General features: G+C 40.2%; 1 protein-coding gene across 3 annotated transcripts in view; it reads left to right on the top strand.

Moving 5' to 3' along the window:
* The window catches only part of STK39 (serine/threonine kinase 39), a 291842-nt gene that overhangs the window by 172816 nt on the left and 97918 nt on the right, over nt 1–21108 (top strand). For all 3 annotated transcript variants that reach the window (XM_041722629.1, XM_041722630.1, XM_041722628.1), the window contains 2 exons: nt 3284–3346; nt 5104–5171. In XM_041722629.1, the coding sequence (XP_041578563.1) occupies nt 3284–3346; nt 5104–5171 (131 nt within the window). The remainder of the gene's footprint in view (nt 1–3283; nt 3347–5103; nt 5172–21108) is intronic.

The following is a 21108-nucleotide window of genomic DNA, read 5'->3' as shown; positions in this document are numbered from 1 at the left end:
AACTGAGGGAGACCTTTGCTAAGGCTTCCACTGAAAGAAGCATTCTTTTTACAGCAGTCCCTCTGTTAGGTGGCATGAAAACAAATGATTTGCAACCCTGACACCACATCAGAGAAACTGAAAGCTTTAACAATGCAGATGCCCAGAACCGCCCCTCAGATTGTGATTTGGTAGCTAGGAGTGATGTTCAGGCAACTGGGATTTTTAGAAAGTGGCTTACACGATTCTGATGCATGGCTAGGATCAAGAACACTGGCTAGGGGCACCTGGGTGGCTCAGTGGTTGAGCGTCTGCCTTTGGCTCAGGTTGGGATCCTAGGTTCGAGTCCCGCATCAGGGCTCCCCGTGGAGAGTCTGCTTCTCCCTCTGCCTATGTTTCTGCCTCTCATGAATAAACAAATAAAATCTTAAAAAAAAATACTGGCTAGGAAAACCACAACAGTCATTCTGAATCCAAAAGTCCACACTAAAATCCAGGAAGATTGCTTGAAATTTCTGAAGATTTATTATAAATATCTGTCTGAAATCCAAGAAGAAAAAAGAGGGAGAGTAGGGAGAAAAAAACGATGTTTCAGAACCCCCCAGGAGACGTGGTCCTTATTTAACCACATGTAATGAAGCCAGGTGGTAAGGTTTGTTGGCTGAGGCCTCAAAAGCCCATAAGAGCTACATCGAAGAATTTTATTACATAATCTAGGCTAGGTTAATGGTGCAAATGTTCTGTTTCCTGACTCTGATAGTTTGTTCTAAGGAGAAAATAAATTGGGTGTGGATTTAGGTTGAGTTAATTTTACTAGAGATTAGTCACAATGCAAAAGCTAAATTTATTGCTTATGTTTACTCATTGCTGTTGCCTGATTGTTAGAACTGCTGTTAGCTTTGTTAGTGTATTTCCGGTGATATGGTATACATGTTGTGTTATATACATTTGTGGATGGAGGCAAATATTTGATTTCTCCCTCCAAATTTATTGGGCTTAGCTTTGTCATCACAGATGGCTTTGACTTGATACTTTTCTGCCACCATTTTCTAAAAGACGTTCTTATTTCAGGTGACTGGCTTTCTGACTTTCTGTGATTAATGTTAGATTTGTCATCAGAAATCTTCTGTATTTCTGAAAATAAGCCTTCTATTTTGTAACAATTTTAGATTTTGAGAAAAGTTGCAAAAATAGTACAAAGTTCCTGTACACCCTTCACCCACCGTTACATTCTTATGGGACCCTGGTATATTTTTCACAACTAAGAAACGGAAGTGCTATATCACTATCACCTAAACTGCACGCTGTGTTCGTATTTTACTAGTTTGTCCACTAATCCTCCCCCCCCTTTTATTTTGGTCCTGCAATCTGATCCAGGATAACACACTGCATTTAGCCTAGTAATTTTAAAAAATAGAAAAGGAGAAGATTAGGAGAAAAAGATTTCTCTATTTTGGGATCTTTGCCCCCTCTTTCACCCAGTCTCAGAGGGCTCTTTCCAGGGTGTGATCCACCCGTAATCTGTTCTTCTCTTCCCCTTCAATCAAACATCCATTTTGTCAAATGTGCTTCTTATAGCAAACTGCTTAAAGCCCCCCGCCCCCCCGCCATTCTAGTAAGCAAATTTATATTACACTCTGATGAATAATAACACCTGCTTAATATGTTAGCTTTCTTGTAAGTTTTTTAATATTTAAAAATATATAGATCCTGAACTGATAGAATGAGGTCCACAGGGTAACATGTGGGTGATCGGTCATCAAGGAAGATGTTTTGCACAGGAAACTTTCCTCTCCACCACTCCTGTGCACCTCTGGATATTTTCCTGAGAAATTACCTGTTTTGCTTGTGTACCGGCAAGAAGCAGAGGCTAGTCCCTTTGCTAGGTGCAGGGTTGCTCCTACAGAGTGAGGCGGCACCAGGGAACTTAGGGATCCAGCCCCCAGTCTGGTTAGCCATCCTGATGTGGCCTAGTAAGGGAGCAGGGCAGAAAATGGGACCTTCCTAGGAGGAGGAGACGTTTTCATCTAGTAAATGCCATTAAGGATTTTCAGTTTAGAGTAGTCTTTTGACTAGAAGTTAGAATATTCTGTAAGTGCTGATGTGGCTTTTGGTTGTACCTCAAGCCTTAATGGAGATTGTGGGATCAGTCAGCATGAAGGGTTCTTTACAAGGGATCCCTTTGGTGTAGGCCCAGGTCCTCTGGCTGATTAAAGAATACAGGTTATTTCTTCTTATATAGTCATTTTCCCCAACATTTTACTATGAAAATTTTCAAATATATAGCAACATTAAAAGTGTTGTATAGTGAACAGCCACGTACCTCCCCCTATATCCTACCATTACTATGCTTTATCACGTGCACATCTGTTTATCCGAGTCCATCTTCATTTTTTAGATGCATTTCAAGGTAAACTGCAGACATTAGTACAGTTCCCCCTCTTACTTCATTACTAACATAGCTATTTTGAGGAAGCCCAGACAGTAAGAATTTTACGTCTTCAACTTTAGAAAACTTGTGAAAAATTTCTGATGACTTCCGATTATTTTTTTTTACTTCCGATTATTTTTAGAATCGATAGTAGTTTTAGAAAATAATATATATTTTTCATTATCATTGCTGTTCCTCTTCTAGTTTTTTTCTCTTTTTGGTCTTTCAAGTTTTGTTTGAGAGCACAGAGTTCACAAAAGTAAGGGTTGAGGCAAAAATACTTTTGGTACCACGTTAGGGTTGGATTTCCAACTCGAGAGAAAAAATAACCTATCAGTTTGGCGTTTCTTTGGGGGAAATGTGCTTTAAAAGTCCAGCTATCCTTATATATTTTTTAAATCCAGTGAATAAATTGTTCAAAGTAATGATTAAAGGTCAAGTAATGATTAAAGGTTGCTAATCCTAACATCCTTTCATTGAAGACCTTTAACTTTAGATGAAATTCTTTGACAAGAACAAATGGTCCTAGAGCATCTTCCTGTTACCAAATTTAAAATATCAAATAGTCCATGCCTTTTCACTTTAGCTCAGTGGCTCTCTGAAAGCATTAGGATCACCCAGGGCACTTGTTAAAGATATGCATTCTTTTTCATCTCCATGAAATTCTGAATCATAGGCTAGTGGGGCCCAGGAATCTTTACTGTGTCCTAGGTGATTCCAATGAAGGTAGTCAAAGGGCCACACTTTGGGAAAAACTGCTTTAAAATTACTTCTGTAAAATTGTCTCTGATAATTGGGACTTAGTGTAACCGCACTGACCTTAATGTCTCATTTTGGTTTCCTTAAGTACTGTAACGATGGCTCTCTTAACAGATGGCGGTGAATGCCAGCAGTATACCCGAGCAAATACAGTCCCTCTCTGTGCAGGACTCTCAGGTATGTTTTTCCACTAGTCATTTACGTTTGAGATGATTTGTAGACCTATTATTAGAAAAAAAAACCAACATTTTCAGAAGATAGACAGTTTCAGGGCAGTCCATCAGATTTGGGGCTTGTAAACTCTTTTTTTTTTTTTTTTTTTAATAGGTATGGAGAAAAGAGTACTGTTACTCTTGACCATGATTTTCAGGACCTCCAACCTTTAAATGATAGGTTCAAAACCAAGGATTGATTACCAGACTGCTTCTGAAATTGTTGGTACTGTGTGAAATAAGGAAAGAAAATGACTCCTCATTCTGTTAGATTCTAGCCACAAAACTGTAGAGTTAATTGATAGTCTTTTCTTTTTGGCTCCCTGTTGGATTTCTACAACCTGTTTTCATAATTCTTTTATCATTGAATTTATGGGCCAATTTATCTCTACAACTTGCCTTGTAAAAGTAAAAGTCCAGGGACTGTGGAATGCATTTATATTAAAAGTCATATGATGGAAAGCATATGCCATGAGTTATGTTGGATGCTGATGCAGGGTGCTGAGCAATTCAGGGGAGGGACACGGGCATAGTACCAGAGTTCAGGCCCTTGTTCTGGTTTTGTTGTATAATTAATAGGCAAGCCCTTTTGTTCTCAAAGTCATAATACTATCAAGCATCACCAGCCTTGGGATCACATCTTTGTCCTTCAGATCTGCATATCCATTGATAAATTCATTTTCATCCTACCTGTTGTGTGCTGATGAAAGCAGCCGTAAACTGCGGAGAGAATGATGAGATTTCATGGTTGCAGGAAGCCTGGAGTCAGACATCTAGTCCTTGTCCCTTATTTTGTAGCTGAGGAAACATAGACTTGCAGAGGTTAAGTGGCTCATGCAAGGTTGTATAACTGGTTGGAGGCAGAGCCAGGATTCGGTTCAGGTCTTTTTACTCTAACAGGCAACTCCGTAAAACAACTTGAGGTAAACTGAGGGGACTGGTTGAATGACAAAAGGCAAGTTAGGAATGATAATTTGTCAGAAGGCCAATAGAATGAGGGAAACAGGAAAGAGGATTAGGACAACTTATATAAATTATAGTTGCTAAATCATTGTCATATACATTATTTATTCTTCCAGCAAACTTTTGAGACTGGTAATATCCCCATGTCATAAGTGGGGAAAAGAGGTTCAGAGAATGACTTGCTCATGGTTGCATATCTGGTCAGTGGCAGAACCAAGTCTTGACCTAAAATCTTTCTTCTACTCCCGAGGGAAGGTCTACTGTCCAGGGATTTGTAGGAGTAGGGAGGGGCTGTGGAGTAGAGGCATTTGAGGTTTATGATCTATTTTTAAGGAAAGAGGTTCTAGGTGAGAAAGACAGGGAACATGAACAGTGACCTAATCGACTGGATCTCACCTCCCTCTGCCCCCTCTGGGGTTAAGGTGCTCGACCTTTGTACATCCCCAGGTCCCAGCGGGATGCCCCTTTAAGATAGCTGACCCTTCTTCATTGGACTTACTGCAGCTTATACCACTTGTTCATAGGACCCACCCTACAACTGAGGTTTTCTGCTTGAAACATTTGGCTCTCCAGCTGGGATGGGAATTAGGCATCATTCCAACCTTCACTTTGAGGTGTTACGTGGCCACACAGGACCTGCCATGCATAAAGACCTGGTTTGGAAATTTCCAGAAAGGGTCGTATGAATCAAGGGATAAACGATTTTATTCATTTGTTTTTCTGAGTTTATAACCGTGTTTGCGGTTTTGTTTTTTAAAGGGCCTACCCAATGCTAGTGAAGACTATAGAGAAGCTTCTTGTGCTGTGAACCTCGTTTTAAGATTAAGGTAAATAATACTGTTTATTTTATATTGCTTTTGCTATAGTACAATATTCTTATCTCCTTCATTAACTTTTCATAATATTAGCATAAAATAAAATTGTTAACTTACTTGATTTCGCCAAACAGCTAGTGTATGCGGTATTATTCCCAGGGCTAATTGTTCTATTCTAATTGCTTACTAAAGAAGAATAAGAACAAAAGCATCAGATGAGTGTGTCTGCAGGCTCAGTGTACCCTTCATTAAGTTTTTTCCTTGCCTTTTCTTTCTTGGGCTTTTTTTCCCGTTTAAAAAATTTTTTTTACAATGTAAGATCACAGTAAGAGATTTTTAATGAGTTTCTTTCACACTTCAGCAGTCAGTGTGACAGAAATAAACCATGCTTGTAGTACAAGTTGCCTGTTCAGAACATTTCTCAGTGGCAGGTTTGATCAGCTACTGTGGAGAAATGACAGATGTATTTTGAAAGAACCCTCAGTCTTCTAGGAAATGGATACAAGTATGGTGCCTGACAGTGCAGACTCTGTATTTAGTGAACGAAAGTTCTTTCTGTTTCATGGACTTCTAAATTGTAAAGTTCATCTTGATGTGGATTCTTTGTTGAGAATATGGTGTCTGAAGACACACTTGCTTCCACTTAAACAGCTTAAGTCGCCAGGTTAGTCAGGATACCATCACATTTTTGAAGGTGTTTTAAAGTAAGTTACACATATGTTCTCCTTTGACAATTCAACAAATAAAACATATGGCTGATGGACCATTTTCAGAGCCGCGGCTATAAACAAGGGGCTTCGTCTTCAAGGTCGGTTTCCAGCCATCTGAGTGCTCCTGGTCTGTCAGGGTGAATAATCGTGACCGTAATCACCCCTTCCTTCTGATGGTCATTTACAATCTGCCGTGTGTTTTCACACGCTTACCAGGGGAGCTGCACAGCAAGCCTCACCGTGATTTAATTCAGAGATGAGTTTCCAGTCAAGAAGTAAAATTATTATGAGAGACTCCTTTCCTTATATTTGAAAGTAGCCTTGATTACGATTTGCAATTATGCGAATTTAGTGATCCCCAAAGAATGAAGTAGCCCATTCCTTTCTTGTTGGACTTTGGAACCAGGTGCTACTTTCACTTACTTTTCACATGTTCATTTATTCATTCCACCAATATGTATGATAAAATCACTGGGCCGAGCCCTGTGTTCCTGAGATAGAGCTGTGAGTGAGATTGGAGGTTATCATCCAGCCCACTCGAGCGTGAGGTGTTGGGAGTGACCCTCAGAGTCCTGTCATCCAGCCTCCTACTTTATGTAAGCAGGATTTTTTTTCTTCTGTGGTGTGCTGGGTATCTACTCAGCCTCTGTGTGTACTTGAGCTCTTTTTGCGTGAATCGCTCCTGTGATTCTAAAACACTTCGTCTGGCAGCCCTGGTGGCCCAGTGGTTTAGCACCACCTTCAGCCCAGGGCGTGATCCTGGAGACCTGGGATTGAGTCCCGCGTCGGGCTCCCTGCATGGAGCCTGCTTCCCTCTGCCTATCTCTCTCTCTCTCTCTCTGTGTCTCTCATGAATAAATAAGTAACATCTTAAAAAAAAAATAAAACACTTTGTCATGGTTCACTTCTTCCTTGAGAGATTCAACCAATCTTCCTATTCTGGGCTCTCATGCTTGAGAGCAGATACCAAGTTCTCTGGATAAAAGTCTTCTGGAGAGTGTTTTAAAACACATAGATGTTCCTGAGCCTTACCTCCAGGTACTGTTTTGCTTTAGGTACTAGAACAGTATAGAACAAGCGCATCCCCTTGTTTTTCTGAGAGCCATTTGTAGTTTTTCTTTTTTTTTTTATGATAGTCATACCGAGAGAGAGGGGGGGGGGGCAGAGACACAGGCAGAGGGAGAAGCAGTCTCCATGCACCAGGAGCCCGACATGGGATTCGATCCCGGGTCTCCAGGATGGCGCCCTGGGCCAAAGGCAGGCGCCAAACCACTGCGCCACCCAGGGATCCCCATTTGTAGTTTTATAAGACTTATTCCTTTTTTCCTAGGCAAAACAGTACAAGTAAGCCTTGCTTCTCATAACATGCTTCTATATCCTCCATACAAAATCCTGGCTGTTCACCTTTATTGACAAGTAGTCTGTACTGGCTTTTGTTACCTGGTTCCTCATGGGCCTGGATGGTTTCTTCCTGAGTTTGTGGCTTAGATCCCTAGTCCTACATATCTTCTACAGAAAGGGTCCACCTTCAAATAAGCTAAGGAACAGTGCATAGTGTCCATCTACCTGTACACACACATACGTACACACTTCATTTTGGAGCTCACAAGGGATATTAACATACTAAAGGTTCTAAGACTTTTTGCAGGGAAGGAATGTAAGTTGGTGTACTCTAAGACCTATTTGACCTCAGAACTTTCTTCATGGAGTCACTTTCCAGTGTAATGTTGTTGCACCCGCATTTAAATGCCGACCTCCAGATAAGGCCTTAGCAGGCTAGAATACAATGGTAAGATTATGTGATTTTTTTTCCTCCCTGTTCACAATCTGTATTTCTCCTAAATCAGCCTAAATTTCCATTGCCTTTTGAAATAGCCATGCATCTTGGAGACCAATCTAGCATGACCTAATAGCCAAACAAAACCTCTGACTTTGTTATTTCCACTTGAAGGGCTATCAAGCCTAATTTGAACTACAACTTATGTTTTAAAACTCACTCTGGGGATCCCTGGGTGGTGCAGCGGTTTGGCGCCTGCCTTTGGCCCAGGGTGGGATCCTGGAGACCCGGGATCGAGTCCCACGTCGGGCTCTCTGCATGGAGCCTGCTTCTCTCTCTGCCTGTGTCTCTGCCTCTCTCTCTCTCTCTCTCTCTCTTTATGTCTATCATGAATAAATAAATAAAATCTTCAAAAAAAAAAAAAAAACTCACTCTGTATGTCTTAGCATTTGTCACTATAATAGTGAACCTGTTGGTTTTGACCCATTGCCTGCCGTCCCCCCATCCCATCCATGTTTCACTCATGATTGTCAGGGTTGCATATTAGTTATGTTTGGATATGTGTCTGTTGCCCATCTGACGAGCCTGTCTTTTACATCTTTATCCACAACATTTATTTTACATGTTCAACACTTCAACAGAGGCTTCTGACATCTTTTGGATACCACTCACTTTCTACATGGCTTTCAAAAATTAGTGAGTTTTTTTTTTTTTTTTTTGTATAGTTGCTCAACCAGAAACAAATCCTATTGACTTTACTGCTTTTTAGTGGATATTTAGCTACTACTCAGAGGGATATCTATAAAAGGATCCCTTTAAATTATGACTGAAATTAAGACCTACCAATGATTTTTTTCTGAATCTAACTACCTGGAAATACTTCCAAAAAAATAAAGATGAATTTTTATTTTTAGAAATTTAGCATGACTTTTGGTAAGTATATGTTCATGCCTAATTGTATACATTTTTTTCCCTAAATGTTTTCAAGGTATTTATTTAAACCAATTTTTTTTCATATTTGATAACTCTTGAATCTCTCAAGATACATACTTGGTTTCCTCTAAGGGCAGTCCTGGTACTTTGAAAAATAACCTTTTAAAATCATGAGTTAAATGCTGTTAAGTTTTTGTGGTCACCCTGTGCTGACATAAATGTAAGCAGCGAATCTAGTCATTCGTTCTGTAAGTATTAAGTACCTACTATGTGCATTGCACTGTCTAGGGGCTATGATGCAACAGTGGGAGGAAAAAGACAAATTTAAATTTCTTGCCTTCTAGGAATGTACGCTCTGGAGGCAGGGAGAGGAAATACTCAAGTATTCATATTAGTTACATGATAAACCAAGTACTCTGCAGGAATATCTACATCAGTCAGGAGGAAAGAAAGTCTGGGAGTGCTAGTCTGTATTAAGGCATAACAGCTTTCTCCTGTTGTATAATAAGTTACCACAAATTGAGTGGCTTAAAACAACACCCATTATCTCCGTTTTAGTAGCTCAGAATTCTGGGCACAGCTTAAACGGTCTCTCGGCTGTGTCTCACAACACTGCAATGAAAGCATGCTCATCTGGAGCTTGAGGTCTTCTTCCAACTAATTTGGGTGTTGGCAGAACTCAGTTTCTGGCAGTTGTGGACTGAGGCCTTTGGCTCCTATAGACCACCCGTTAACACACACAGTTCACAGCATAGCTTTGCCTTTTTCAAGGGCAGAAGGAGGAAGCCATCTCCCTCCCTTCAAGGGCTCAGTCCCTCTGTTAAAGGTTTTTCACTGGATTAGGCCAGTCCCATCTACATTAATCAAAATCACCTGCTTTTGGAACTTGAATTACATCTACAAAATAGCTTTACCTTTGCTGTATCACATTAACTTAGGCATGGGAGTGACAGCAAAGGTCTTGTTCACACCCAGGGGGAGAGGATTATGCTGGGCACGTACACCAGGGGACAGCGGTACTGGAGACCATCAAAGAATCCTGCCTACCACAAAAGGTCTCTCAAAGTAGTATTTGAGCAGACACCTGACAGATGTGAAGAATTAAGCCATGAGATTGTTTGCAGCAAAGGAGTTCCAGGCAGAGCAAATGGTGATTGCAAAGATTCTGAGCAGGGGGCATGTTACAAGCAACTATAAAAACAGCCAGGGAAACACTGTGACCAAAGGGGTTACGGGATCAGGCCAGAGAGTTAGCAAAGGCTGAATCATGTAGGGACATGTAGCCTGTGGTGAAGACTGAGGACTTCACTGTTAGTGGGTGGGAAACCATTAGAGATTTGTGAGCCTATCTGAGTTACATTTTAAAACAAGCAGTGTGATTGAATTATGGAGACTGGACCATACAGAGACCATTTAGGGTGGACGTGCAGAGCCCATTGGCAGGCTGTTGCAGCCTTGCAGAGAGCTATGATGTGACCTGGACCAGGGCAGGGAGCAATGGAATTGGCAAATAATTGTTGAATTCTGGATGGAGAGAGAACTCAAAGATTACTACTCAAGGTTTTGGGCCTGAAAATATGGGTGAATGGAGGGGAAGAGAGTTGGGACTGCAGGTTTGTGTGTAATCACGAATTCAATTCCAGAAGTACTAAGCTTAGATTATCTAGTGGACATGTATGTGATGTCAAGTAGGCATTTGGGTGCATGAGTCTAGATTTCACGGGAGATTTAATTCTGGGCTAGAGATAATTTGAGAATTGTTGGTGCTTATGGTATTTAAAGCTATGAAATTAGATGGAAATCACCTAGGAGCGAATGAAGATAAGACAGGTTTTCTAGCACACTCTCAGGTGGTACATGGATGAGGAGCAGTCAACAGATTGGGAAGAAGAGGCTGATGAGGTAGAGGAGAGAAGGCGGTCCTGCAGACCGAACAGAGGAAATGTCTCAAGACAGGCAAGAGGCAAGAGCTGCAGCAGTTGGTATTCATAGGTGAAGGACAATGGGAACTGAGAATTCACATCATATTTGGCAAAATGCAGTGCATTCTTGACCTTGGCAAGAGTTGTTTTGGTGGAGTGTTGGGGACAAAAGCCTAAGTGAACTGGATTCAGGACAGAGTGGCAGGTGAGGACACGAGACAGCATGAATAGATTACTTGTTAGTACAGGTAACTCTTAACAGTTACTGTTCCAGGGGAGCAGAGAAATGGGGTAATAGCCCAATGAAAATATGGAGTACAGAGAGTCATTTTTAAAAAGGCATTGTTTATAAGTTAATGGGAAAGACACACGGAATGAGGGAGGGGACATTGTAAGACTTGTGTCCTCAGATGGATGGGACAGGATGATATCCAGACATCCACGCAGGTGAGCCTTAGAGGAATGGAGAAGTCCCCTGTCGGACAGCGAGCGCAGCCACCACATGGAAGGGCAGGCAGATGTGCAAGGAGATTGAGGAGAGTGGCTATGTGAAGCCAGAAGTCCTCTTCCATTGTTTATATTTTCTCCATAAGATAAGGAGTGTGATCAGTTGAAAGTGAGGAAGGGAAAGAAGTTTGAGGAGAGATGAAAGAGAGAATTGTGTAGGAGAGCTGGAGAATCAGTTTACAGGGAGATGTGGTGGGATGAGCAGGTTACACCAGCGATCACTTGAGGCTAGTGAGTGTGACTTTAAAGTGGAACTGGTAGCTTGATCCCTGAAATGGACTTAACCTGATGTCCCAGAATATAAATCTGTGTGTGTGTGTGTGTGTGTGTGAGTGTGAGTGAGAGAGAGAGAGAGAGAGAGAGAGAGAACGATATTGATAATTAACACAGAAACACAACATTTGAAAACATTCATAGAGGAGTCTGTGAGCATACCCATGGGCCCCAGTTTTAGAATCACTAAGTCGTCAGCAAATGTGCGTGATGGAATGCCCTCAGTGATCTCCTGTGTGCAACTTGATAGTCACCTGCCCCTTCTCTCACCACGAGCACTCCCTCATAGGTCCAATGTCCTTCTCTGAGAAACCTCCAAAGTTACGTGCTCTTCAAGAATCAAAGCCCTGCCACCAACAACCTGTTGTTGATCCTTGCCATACGATTTCTTCATTCTCCATTCCCTGTTTGGGAATTCCCTATTTCCTTGAGGTCCTGTGATCCCTGTCTGGGCCCAGATAAACTGCCTCCCATAGAGCAGCCCACATGAGAGAGAGCTGGAGGATTGTTCTGGCCAGTGTCTATCAGATTAGAAACTCCGTGCTGCCTCGTTTTGTACCCTTCTCATTTCTTTACACATCAAGATTCTGATATATGTGTACACACATAGGTAAATAAACACACATACATACAAAAATATACTCCCTGTCTTTGGCTAGACCAGTGATTCCAAAGTGTGGGCTATCTTATTGAGAAATAGTATGCTTGTCTTTATTCCCTGTGGCCATCTGGGCATAACATGTATGTGTATTGTGTTCCACCAGCTAGTGGGTAGAGACTTGCATTTAAGCCAGCCTTTCATCAATCCTTAACTAATGCCATATGGGTAGCTGCCTTCTTACCTCTTGGAAAAGGTCATTCTGACTTCTTTTTGACATAGCATTTTATAGACTTACCTGCAAGGAATATGGCTTCCTTCTCCCTCCTACCCCCAGCTCCAGATGCCAGGTAAGCTTCCCCTTCATTTTGTAAGCAGGAAAGTGAGAAATGTTTTACTGCTCAAAAGGTCACATTCTGTAAGAGAAGACAAATACATGGTAGCTACAATAATATATTTGTTTTTCCGTTCATTTCTGGCAACCCTAGGCAAAAGACTGAAGAGGTGAAAGCTAATTTCTTCCTTGAAAAAAAAAATACTGTTGCTTTACCTTGTTCTTAAAACTGACCTGCTGTGTTTAAAGCTAGAACAAAAGGGTTAGACCTTGGGTCTCAGTGTTAAATGCTGGAGAGAGTTTAAAAAGTAGATTTTTCTTTTTTTCTTTTGAGTACTTTTATGTAAATGTTTTCTTGCCAATTGTAGATATGGTAGTGTCAATCTGTGTTATCAAAAAACTTGAGTAGCAAGGCGCAACATAAGGAAATCCCCTTAAACACATCTAGGAGAAAGATCTTAAGTAGGCCATCTCATAATTTATATACTGTCAGTAGATGATACTATAATTTCTGATCTGAGTTGAACATTGTACAAATATTTTGCCATTAGTATATTTTTCATAAAACAAAATAGTCATGTATTTGATGTAAAACATATGTTTTTGAGAACCAGGCTCAGTGATTTGGAAAAAATGATAAACTTATCAGTTAAATTGTTAATTCCTTTGTGTAGATGCTGTTCATGCTTTGACAGCTCAGCCCTATGGATTACAGTTAAAGTTTTGCTGAAAGCAACCATGACAGTTGCCACATACAGATGCTCTGGGAGGGCATAGCCCATCAATTTGCTCATAACAAATGTACCTCATTATTAGGTAGCATTATTATTATTACACCTTGAAGGGCCAATTAAAGACCCTAACAAAACTATTTTCCTGCTTGTAGGAAAAGATCTCTAGAATAATTTATTTTGATAAAAATCCTTTAGTATGACAATATTGCCTAATCTGACTTACTATTTTAATTTCTCTATTAAGAGGTGAATTTAGCTATTGGTATAGACTTAGAAAATCATAATTTCATAAAGAAAGCTGAAGCTAATAAAAACAATGTTGATCACTATTTTAGCATCACTACGAACTCTAATTTTACATTATCATCATTCAAGGGGAATTAGAATTCTTAAATGGTTCTCTAGCATGTAAAATTGGGTTAATTGCATAATTTTTACTAGTCAAGTGGTTGGGAGGCTTGATTAATTTTTCCCCAAAAGGTTAAATAGTGTGGGTATAGTGTTCAATTGTGGCAGTACTTTCAGGCACATTTTTCCCCCCAACAAACTGCTTATTTATGGCTTTCTTTGTGCAAGGCTTTGTTGAAAATCCAGAGATGAATAAGACAGGGTTTCTGCACTCAAAGAGCTTACTGTGTAGGCAGAGAGATCAGACCCCGCTGAAATGACTCTAACACAAGGTAGAAAGTGATAAAGGCAATAAGGAAACGGACAAAAGAAGAGCTATGGGTAGTTAAAGGAAGGTGAGAACCCTTTTGTCTGAATGTTATCTTTGGTTACTTGTTCCTGCAGTAACCTGTGTTTATTTATTTATTTTTTTAACATCCAAATTCAAGAAGAGTAATGGTTAGGTTGTATCCAGGGGCAATGTTAGGCTGTGGTCTTTGGAAACTGCCTTATCAGACTTAAATTATTTCTGACAAGACCACATTTGTGGTATAGTAGAGTCGTATGCATTATTATGTGGGTACCAAGTTATTTAGAAAAACAGTTGTTTAATGTTAAGAATATTTTGGCATCGTACTTAATTTTTTGGAATTTTTTTTTTTTTTTTTTTTTGTAAATTCCTTTCCTCTGAGAATTGGAGTCATAGCTGCACATCTTGGCTTTGAAGTGGGATCCTTCAAAAAGGTGAAGATCCTACATATGTACCAGGCACTGAGATAAGCACTGTTTATGCTTTATCTTTATCATCATAGAACCTCCACAACATCAATTCTGTCGTTACTGACATTTTACAGATAAGGAGATTGAGGTGCAAAGTCATAGGGGTAGTTTGTCCAATAATACACAGCACAGAAGTAGCAGACCAGGTGTTGAACTTCAGACTGTTTAACACGCTGGTCTTCGCTCTTCCCCACTTGACTCTCTCTGGCCATGCTCTCTATTCAGTTCCATTTTGGGTGCAGTAAGAAACTCTTAGGATGGTTACATTCAGCTGACCTCTTACTAAATATCATGTAAATATGTATTTTTTTTTTTTAATATTTATTTATTTCAGAGAAAGTGAGCATGGAGAGGGGCAGAGGGAGAGGGAGAAAAAGAGACTTTAGCAGACTCCTCGCTGAGCTTAGAGGCCAATGTGAGGCTCCATCTCACAACCCTTAGCTGAAACCAAGAGTCTGATGCTTAACTGCCTGTACCACCCAGGGGCCCCTCATGTAAATATTTTTTAAACAATATTTCCTGATAAATTCATCATTAAATATTGTGATGGGAATACCTGAAAATATTTTACAGATATTGCAAATAGCAGCTTTATAATTTTGTGCGTTTTTTAAGATTTCATTTGTTAGATAGAAGAGGGGAGAGTACAAGCAGAGGCAGAGGCATAAGGAGAAGCAGCAGACTCCCCACTGCGCAGAGAGCCTAACTTGGGGGCTCGATCCCAGGATCCTGGGATCATGACCTGAGCTAAGGCAGACGCTTAACCAACCGAGCCATCCAGGAGCCCCACAGTTTTATAATTTTAAAAGCACTGTCATATCACATGCCTGATTTCATTTTTCCTTTCGTCCTATGTTTGCTGCCCACAGATGAAAAAGAGAGATGGGAGATGTTAAGTAACAGTTTTCTGTGGTTACAGAGCTAGTACACACGGACTGGAGACTGGGTCTTCCAGTGTTAATCCAGTGGTATATGGATGGGGAGTTGGGATAAGGGTAGGTGATAGAGTGGTGGAGGGTGTAGGCCTTGGGCATATATGAAACCCTTCTGCTGGTAAACATGCTAATTCCTAGGAAGGGGGATTTATATTAAGAAGAATTTGGTAATACGGAAAGCAAAATGGGAGAAGGAAAAACCATTCATGGGGGGGATAAAGTCCCTTTTAAAAAAAATTTTTTTTGTAGGGGGGCAGCCCGGGTGGCTCAGCGGTTTAGCTCCACCTTCGGCCTGGGGCCTGATCCTGGAGCCCTGGGATCCAGTCCCACATCGGGTCCCCTGCATGGAGCCTGCTTCTCCCTCTGCCTGTGTCTCTGCCTCTCTCTCTCTCTCTCTCTCTGTGTCTCTCATGAATAAATAAATAAAAGCTTAAAAAATTTTTTTTGACAGTGAAGCAAGAAGACATTTGTGAGTACAATGACTTTCAACAATAGGGAATGTAAAGAATCCTTTGTTTTTGAGTGGTAAATGGTTGTCTTAGAAGTTTAGGAAATCAAAAGAAAAGGAAAAAATGAAATCATTCACTATCTTACTACACAGGGATGTGTCATTATGAGCTTCTTCATGAATATTCTGGGGTTTTTTTCTACATTTACATTAATATAGACTTCAAATACTTCTACAATAACATTTTTAATATTTATAAAACACAATGTTTTATATGAAGGTAGATCTACACAATCCTTTTAAGTGGCTGCCTTATATTTTGATTGTGCCGAAATGTAGTACTTAAAATGTATTATTTGACATTCACAGAGTTCTCAGTTTTTCTGTATGGCAGCTTATAAAAGCTTCTGTGTGCAAAAATGATGTTTGAAAAGTGCCCAGTAGAAAAAGTCTCTTCCAGCATTGAATTTTGACCTCGGCGGTACCCTCAGACTTTGAGAAACCTTGAGATACATAGTGGAGGAAGCCTGGTGTCAAAGCACATGGAGATCGGAGGGGCTGGTTGTGGCTCTCGGTTCAGCAGAGGGTGTCACTATCCATGTAGCCCCTCACGCTGCCTTCTCTCTGTGTTAGGGTTGAGTTCTTAGGACCGGGTTTTAACAAAGGCACTGCACTGAGCAGCCACACGAATGAATGATTCCTGAGTAGGATCAGACACAAATGTAGGTTTCCATTTTGCAGCTGTTCTTTTGGGTTCTTCCTTCTAGTGCGTATTCCTTAAGAGCTGCTCTCTAGGCTGTCGGCTGTGAGCACCCTGGAGTTGGAGTGACACCTGTGGGACGTGACAGTTGGAAGAGATGAGAGAGAGGGAGAGCGCCTTTCTGCTTTTAGAGCCTTACATAACGTCCAGCCTGTGATAGACCCTTAATGCGTGTGTGCTTCACAAGTGCCAACTGACCGACTCTTAACTAAAGGCAGGTCTCACAAAATTTTTATCAAGATGCTTCACAACAGAGTTTGTTTTTGTTTTGTTTTGTTTTCTGGGGGCAGCTCTTTATTTTTGACGTTATAGTAGAAATGGGTACAAAAGTACTCTTTTACTAGGTTCTCTCTGTAAAAGTTCTCAAGCAAGGTAATACCTTGAATATAACCTCTGTATTTTATTTTTAAAATATAGGTAGGCTCCAAGCTCTAAGAACTGCAAGGCAGTTTCTGTGGCAGGGGTACAAAGGAAGCCCTGCTGGGTGAGGATCCTTACAGGAGCACGCGCTGCCCTTCCTACACACCCAGTCTGGATTCCTTCTGGGGTTGCCACCAGGATCCATTGGCCATGCCTGCCTCTGGGTCTCAGGGCCAAGTCTCAATGTGTGAGATTTGAAGTGTCCATATGATATGCTGCTGCTTCCAGACCCCTCTCGGGTACAACTTTCCCTGGTTTAAAAAAAAAAAAAAATAGAGCCTTCCTGGCCCCTATAGACAGCCTACAGGGAGAAGCTGCACACCTCTGTGGAGCTTACCGGTAACTCTAGCTCCAATGCAGGATGCTTTCGGGGAGCTGTCCTCTCACTCAGAGAAGTGCAGTGAATCATGCCATGTCCCGTGCCCCATCAGTGTCAGGAGAAGAACCCCACGACCAGCCTGCCATGGCTGGGGGCTTCCTTCCTCTCCTCTCTCTCCTCTCTGTCCTCTCTCCTCCTCATTTCTCTAGCCAGCAGTGGGTCCTCCCTGCTGGGCCAATGGCTTGGTCACATTTCAGGGACTTTCACACCTTTCCTGAACTCTTCTTTCTCTTGAGCTTTTTAATGTCGTTGTGCAGAGAGGCAAGGAGAGAAAGATGTCTCAAAGGTAGTGGGTACCTTGAAAAGCTTTGGTGGCATTTAAGTCGATGTTAATTACCTGATCTCCTGGCTGAAATTTTATTTTATTTTATTTTATTATTTTTTTTCCTGGCTGAAATTTTAACAAACGCCTTAGTATTTTAAGTTATCCTCTCTGTCACTATGCAGAGGCTGTCGTCCTTCTCCTTTTTTATATTCCTCCTTTCCTAGCTGCTGATGAGGTAACCTGCTGCTCCTTCAAATTCTAAAAATTCTCATCTCTAGCCTTCTCAGGGAAGGTTGTCTCTTAGGACTTGTCCTCTTGATCAGAGCTGAATAATTCTGAAGATGGTTTGCGAAGTTATTTCAGTTCTCAGTTACCATATCCCTGGAGATAATGAGTGGTAAGGCTTCTTCCTGGAAATCTTGAGTCTTGGAAAGGTAACAAGCATATTTCAGTTTGGGAGCTTTCTTCATATTAACTTTTCTCTCCCCATTGAAACTAGGCTCCCTAGAATATACTTTCAACTTTATTTTGCAGTTCCCAGAGTGCTGGAAAACTTTGTTCTCCTTGGTAAAATTCATACAGTTGCTAACTGGTGGTGTAGTGGGAAATCTCTGCTGCCAGTGAGTTTCATTGGTTGGTCTTTGTATTAGTTCTCTATTGCCGCTGTAACTACCACCACCTAGTGTTTAAAACAGCACCAATTTATGATTTTGTAGTTCAGTAATGAGCAGTCTAATACGAGTCTCAGCCTGAAATCAAGGTGTTCTCAGGGCTCAGAAAGGCTCTAGAAGACAGTCTGATTTTTTTTTTTCTAAGAATTTTTTTTTTTTTGGAACCATTTTAGGTTCATAGTAAAATTAGGAGGAAGATAAAGAAGTTTGCTTTACCACCTGAGCCCACATATACTTCGCCTCCTCCATTATCAGCATCCTCCAGCAGAGTGATGCATCTGTGACAGTCTGGGAACCTGCGTTGACACATCCTTATCACCCCAAAATCCACAGTTTACATTATGGTTCACTTTTGGCAGTGTACGTTCTGGGGTTGAACAAATTTATATAAATTTATTTTTTATTGGTGTTCAATTTGCCAACATACAGAATAACACCCAGTACTCATCCCATCTAATGTCCCCCTCAGTGCCCGTCACCCAGTCACCCCCACCCCCCGCCCACCTCCCCTTCCCCCACCCCTAGTTTGTTTCCCAGAGTTAGGAGTCTCTCATGGGTTGAACAAATTTATAATGACATGTATCTACATTGTGTTATCATACAGAGTATTTTCACTGCCCTAAAATCCTCTGGGCTCCACCTGTCTCCCCTTCCACACATCTTTCAACCACTCATCTTGTTGCTGTCTCCATAGTTTTGCATTTCCCAGGATGCCCTGTGTTTGGCACCATACAGGACATAGCCTTTTCAGATTGAATTCTTTTTAGCTGTGAATAATACACATTGTATGTTCTGCAGTTTATCTATTCACCTACTGGAAGACATCTTGGTTGCTTTCAAGTTTTGGCTCTTATGAATAGTGCTATATAAATATCCGTGTGCGGGCTTTTGTGTAGACATAAATTTTCAATTCTTTTGGATACAAGAAGTGTAATTGCTGGATTTTAAGGTAAAATTAGGGTTAATTTTATATTTACATATATATATAATTATATACATATATAAATATATATAATTATATATAAAATATATAATTATATATATAATTTATAATATGTAATTATATATATACATATATATACATATACATATACATATATATATATATATATATATATATATATATATATATATCTCCAAACTGCTTTCCAGAGTGGCTGTACCATTTTGCATTCCTACCAGCAATGAATGAGAGTTTCTGTTGTCCCATATTTTCAACAGTATTTTGCCCATTTTAACAGGTATATAGTTGTATCTTGTTTTAATTTTCATTTCCCTGATGGTCTTTGTTGTGGGATGTCTTTTCATATGCTATTTGCTATCAGTATATCTTCTTTGGTGAAGTTTTTTTGGCCCATTTTTCTTTCTTTTTTTTTTTTTTTCTTGTTATTGTTGAATTTCCGGAGTTCTTCGTATATTTTGGACAATAGTCCTTATCAGTTATGTCTTTTGCAAATGTTTCATTCTCTTGACATTGCCTTTCACAGAGCAGATATTATTGAGTTTAGTAAAGTCTCATTTATCAATTATTTCTTTCATGAATTGTACCTTTGCTGTTGTATCTAAAAAGGCATCATTGTATCCAAGATCATGTATATTTTCTCCTAGGAATTTTATAGTTTTTCATTTTGCATTCAGGTCTGTGAACCATTTTAAGTTCATTTTTGTGAAAGATGTAAAGTCATATGTCTAGATTCACTTTTTTGCATATGGATGCCCAGTTGTCCCAGCACTATTTGTTGAAAAGATCCATTCTGTTGCTCCTTTGGCAAAAATCAGTTGACCATATTTATAGAGTATATTTCTGGGCTCTCTATTCTGTTGCATTAGTTTATTTTTCTGTTTTGCAAAAGTACCACAATGTCTTGATTACTGTAGTTTTCTGGGGGGTTTTTGTTTGTTTTCTTTTTTTTTTTTTAATTTGAGGGGGGTGGAGGGGACAGAGGGAGAGGAAAACTCTTAAGCAGCCTCTGTGCTGAGCATGAAGCCTGACACATAAGGCTCAGTCTCACAGCCTGAGAATACTACCTGAGCCAAAGTGAAGAGTCAAACACTTAACCTGCTGCACCAACCATGCACCCCTTGAGTACTGTAGTTTTGTTTTGTTTTTAAGATTTTATTTATTTGACAGAGAGCACAAGTAGTGGGAGCAGCAGGCAGAGGGAGAAGCAGGCACCCCACCCCATTGAACAGGGATTTTGATGTGAGGATCATGACTGTCCTAAAGACAGTCACTTAACCCGCTGAGCCACCTGGATGCCCCTGAGTACTATAGTTTTACAGGAAGTCTTGAAGTTAGGTAGTGTCAGTCCCTCAACTTTGTTGTTCTTCAATTTTGTATTGACTGTTCTGAGTCTTTTGCCTCCATATAAATTTTAGAATCAGTTTGCAGATATCTACAAAATAATTTCCTGGGGTTTTGATTGGGATTACAGACAAGTTGAGAAGAACTGAATCTTGAAAATATTGAGTCTTCAGGGATCCCTGGGTGGCTCAGCGGTTTAGGGCCTGCCTTTGGCCCAGAGCGCGACCCTGGGGTCCCAGGATCAAGTCCCGCATCGGGCTCCCAGCATGGAGCCTGCTTCTCCCTCTGCCTGTGTCTCTGCGCCTCTCTTTCTCTCTCTCTCTCTCTCTCTCTGTCTATCATGAATAAATAAATAAATAATCTTTAAAAGAAAAAGAAAATACTGAGTCTTCATATCCATGAACATTGGATATTTTTCATTTAGTTAGTTCTTTGATTTCTTCTACCAGAGTATTGTACTTCCCCTCATATGGGTCTTGTATGTATTTTGCTAGATTTATACCTGAGTATCCTATTTTTAGGGGGTGCTACTGTAAATAATATTTTTAATATCCAGTTTTCTCTTATTGCTGGGATATGGAAAAGCAATTGACTTTTGTATATTAACCTTGTATCCTATAACTTTGCTATAGTTACTTATTAGTTGTCTAGTCTTTTGGATTTTCTACATAGGTGATCATGTCATCTGTGAAGAAAAGTAGTTTTGTTTTTGTTTTTTTAAGAGTAAGTTTTATTCTTTCCCAATCTGTATACCTTTTATTTCCTTTTCTTATTGAATTAGCACTTCCAGTATGATTTTTCTTTAAGATTT

This window comes from Vulpes lagopus, chromosome 11, assembly GCF_018345385.1.
Source record: "Vulpes lagopus strain Blue_001 chromosome 11, ASM1834538v1, whole genome shotgun sequence".
In the NCBI taxonomy this organism is placed as follows: domain Eukaryota; kingdom Metazoa; phylum Chordata; class Mammalia; order Carnivora; family Canidae; genus Vulpes; species Vulpes lagopus.
Note: the sequence above shows the minus strand (reverse complement) of the source record. Positions and strands in the feature narration are given on the sequence as shown.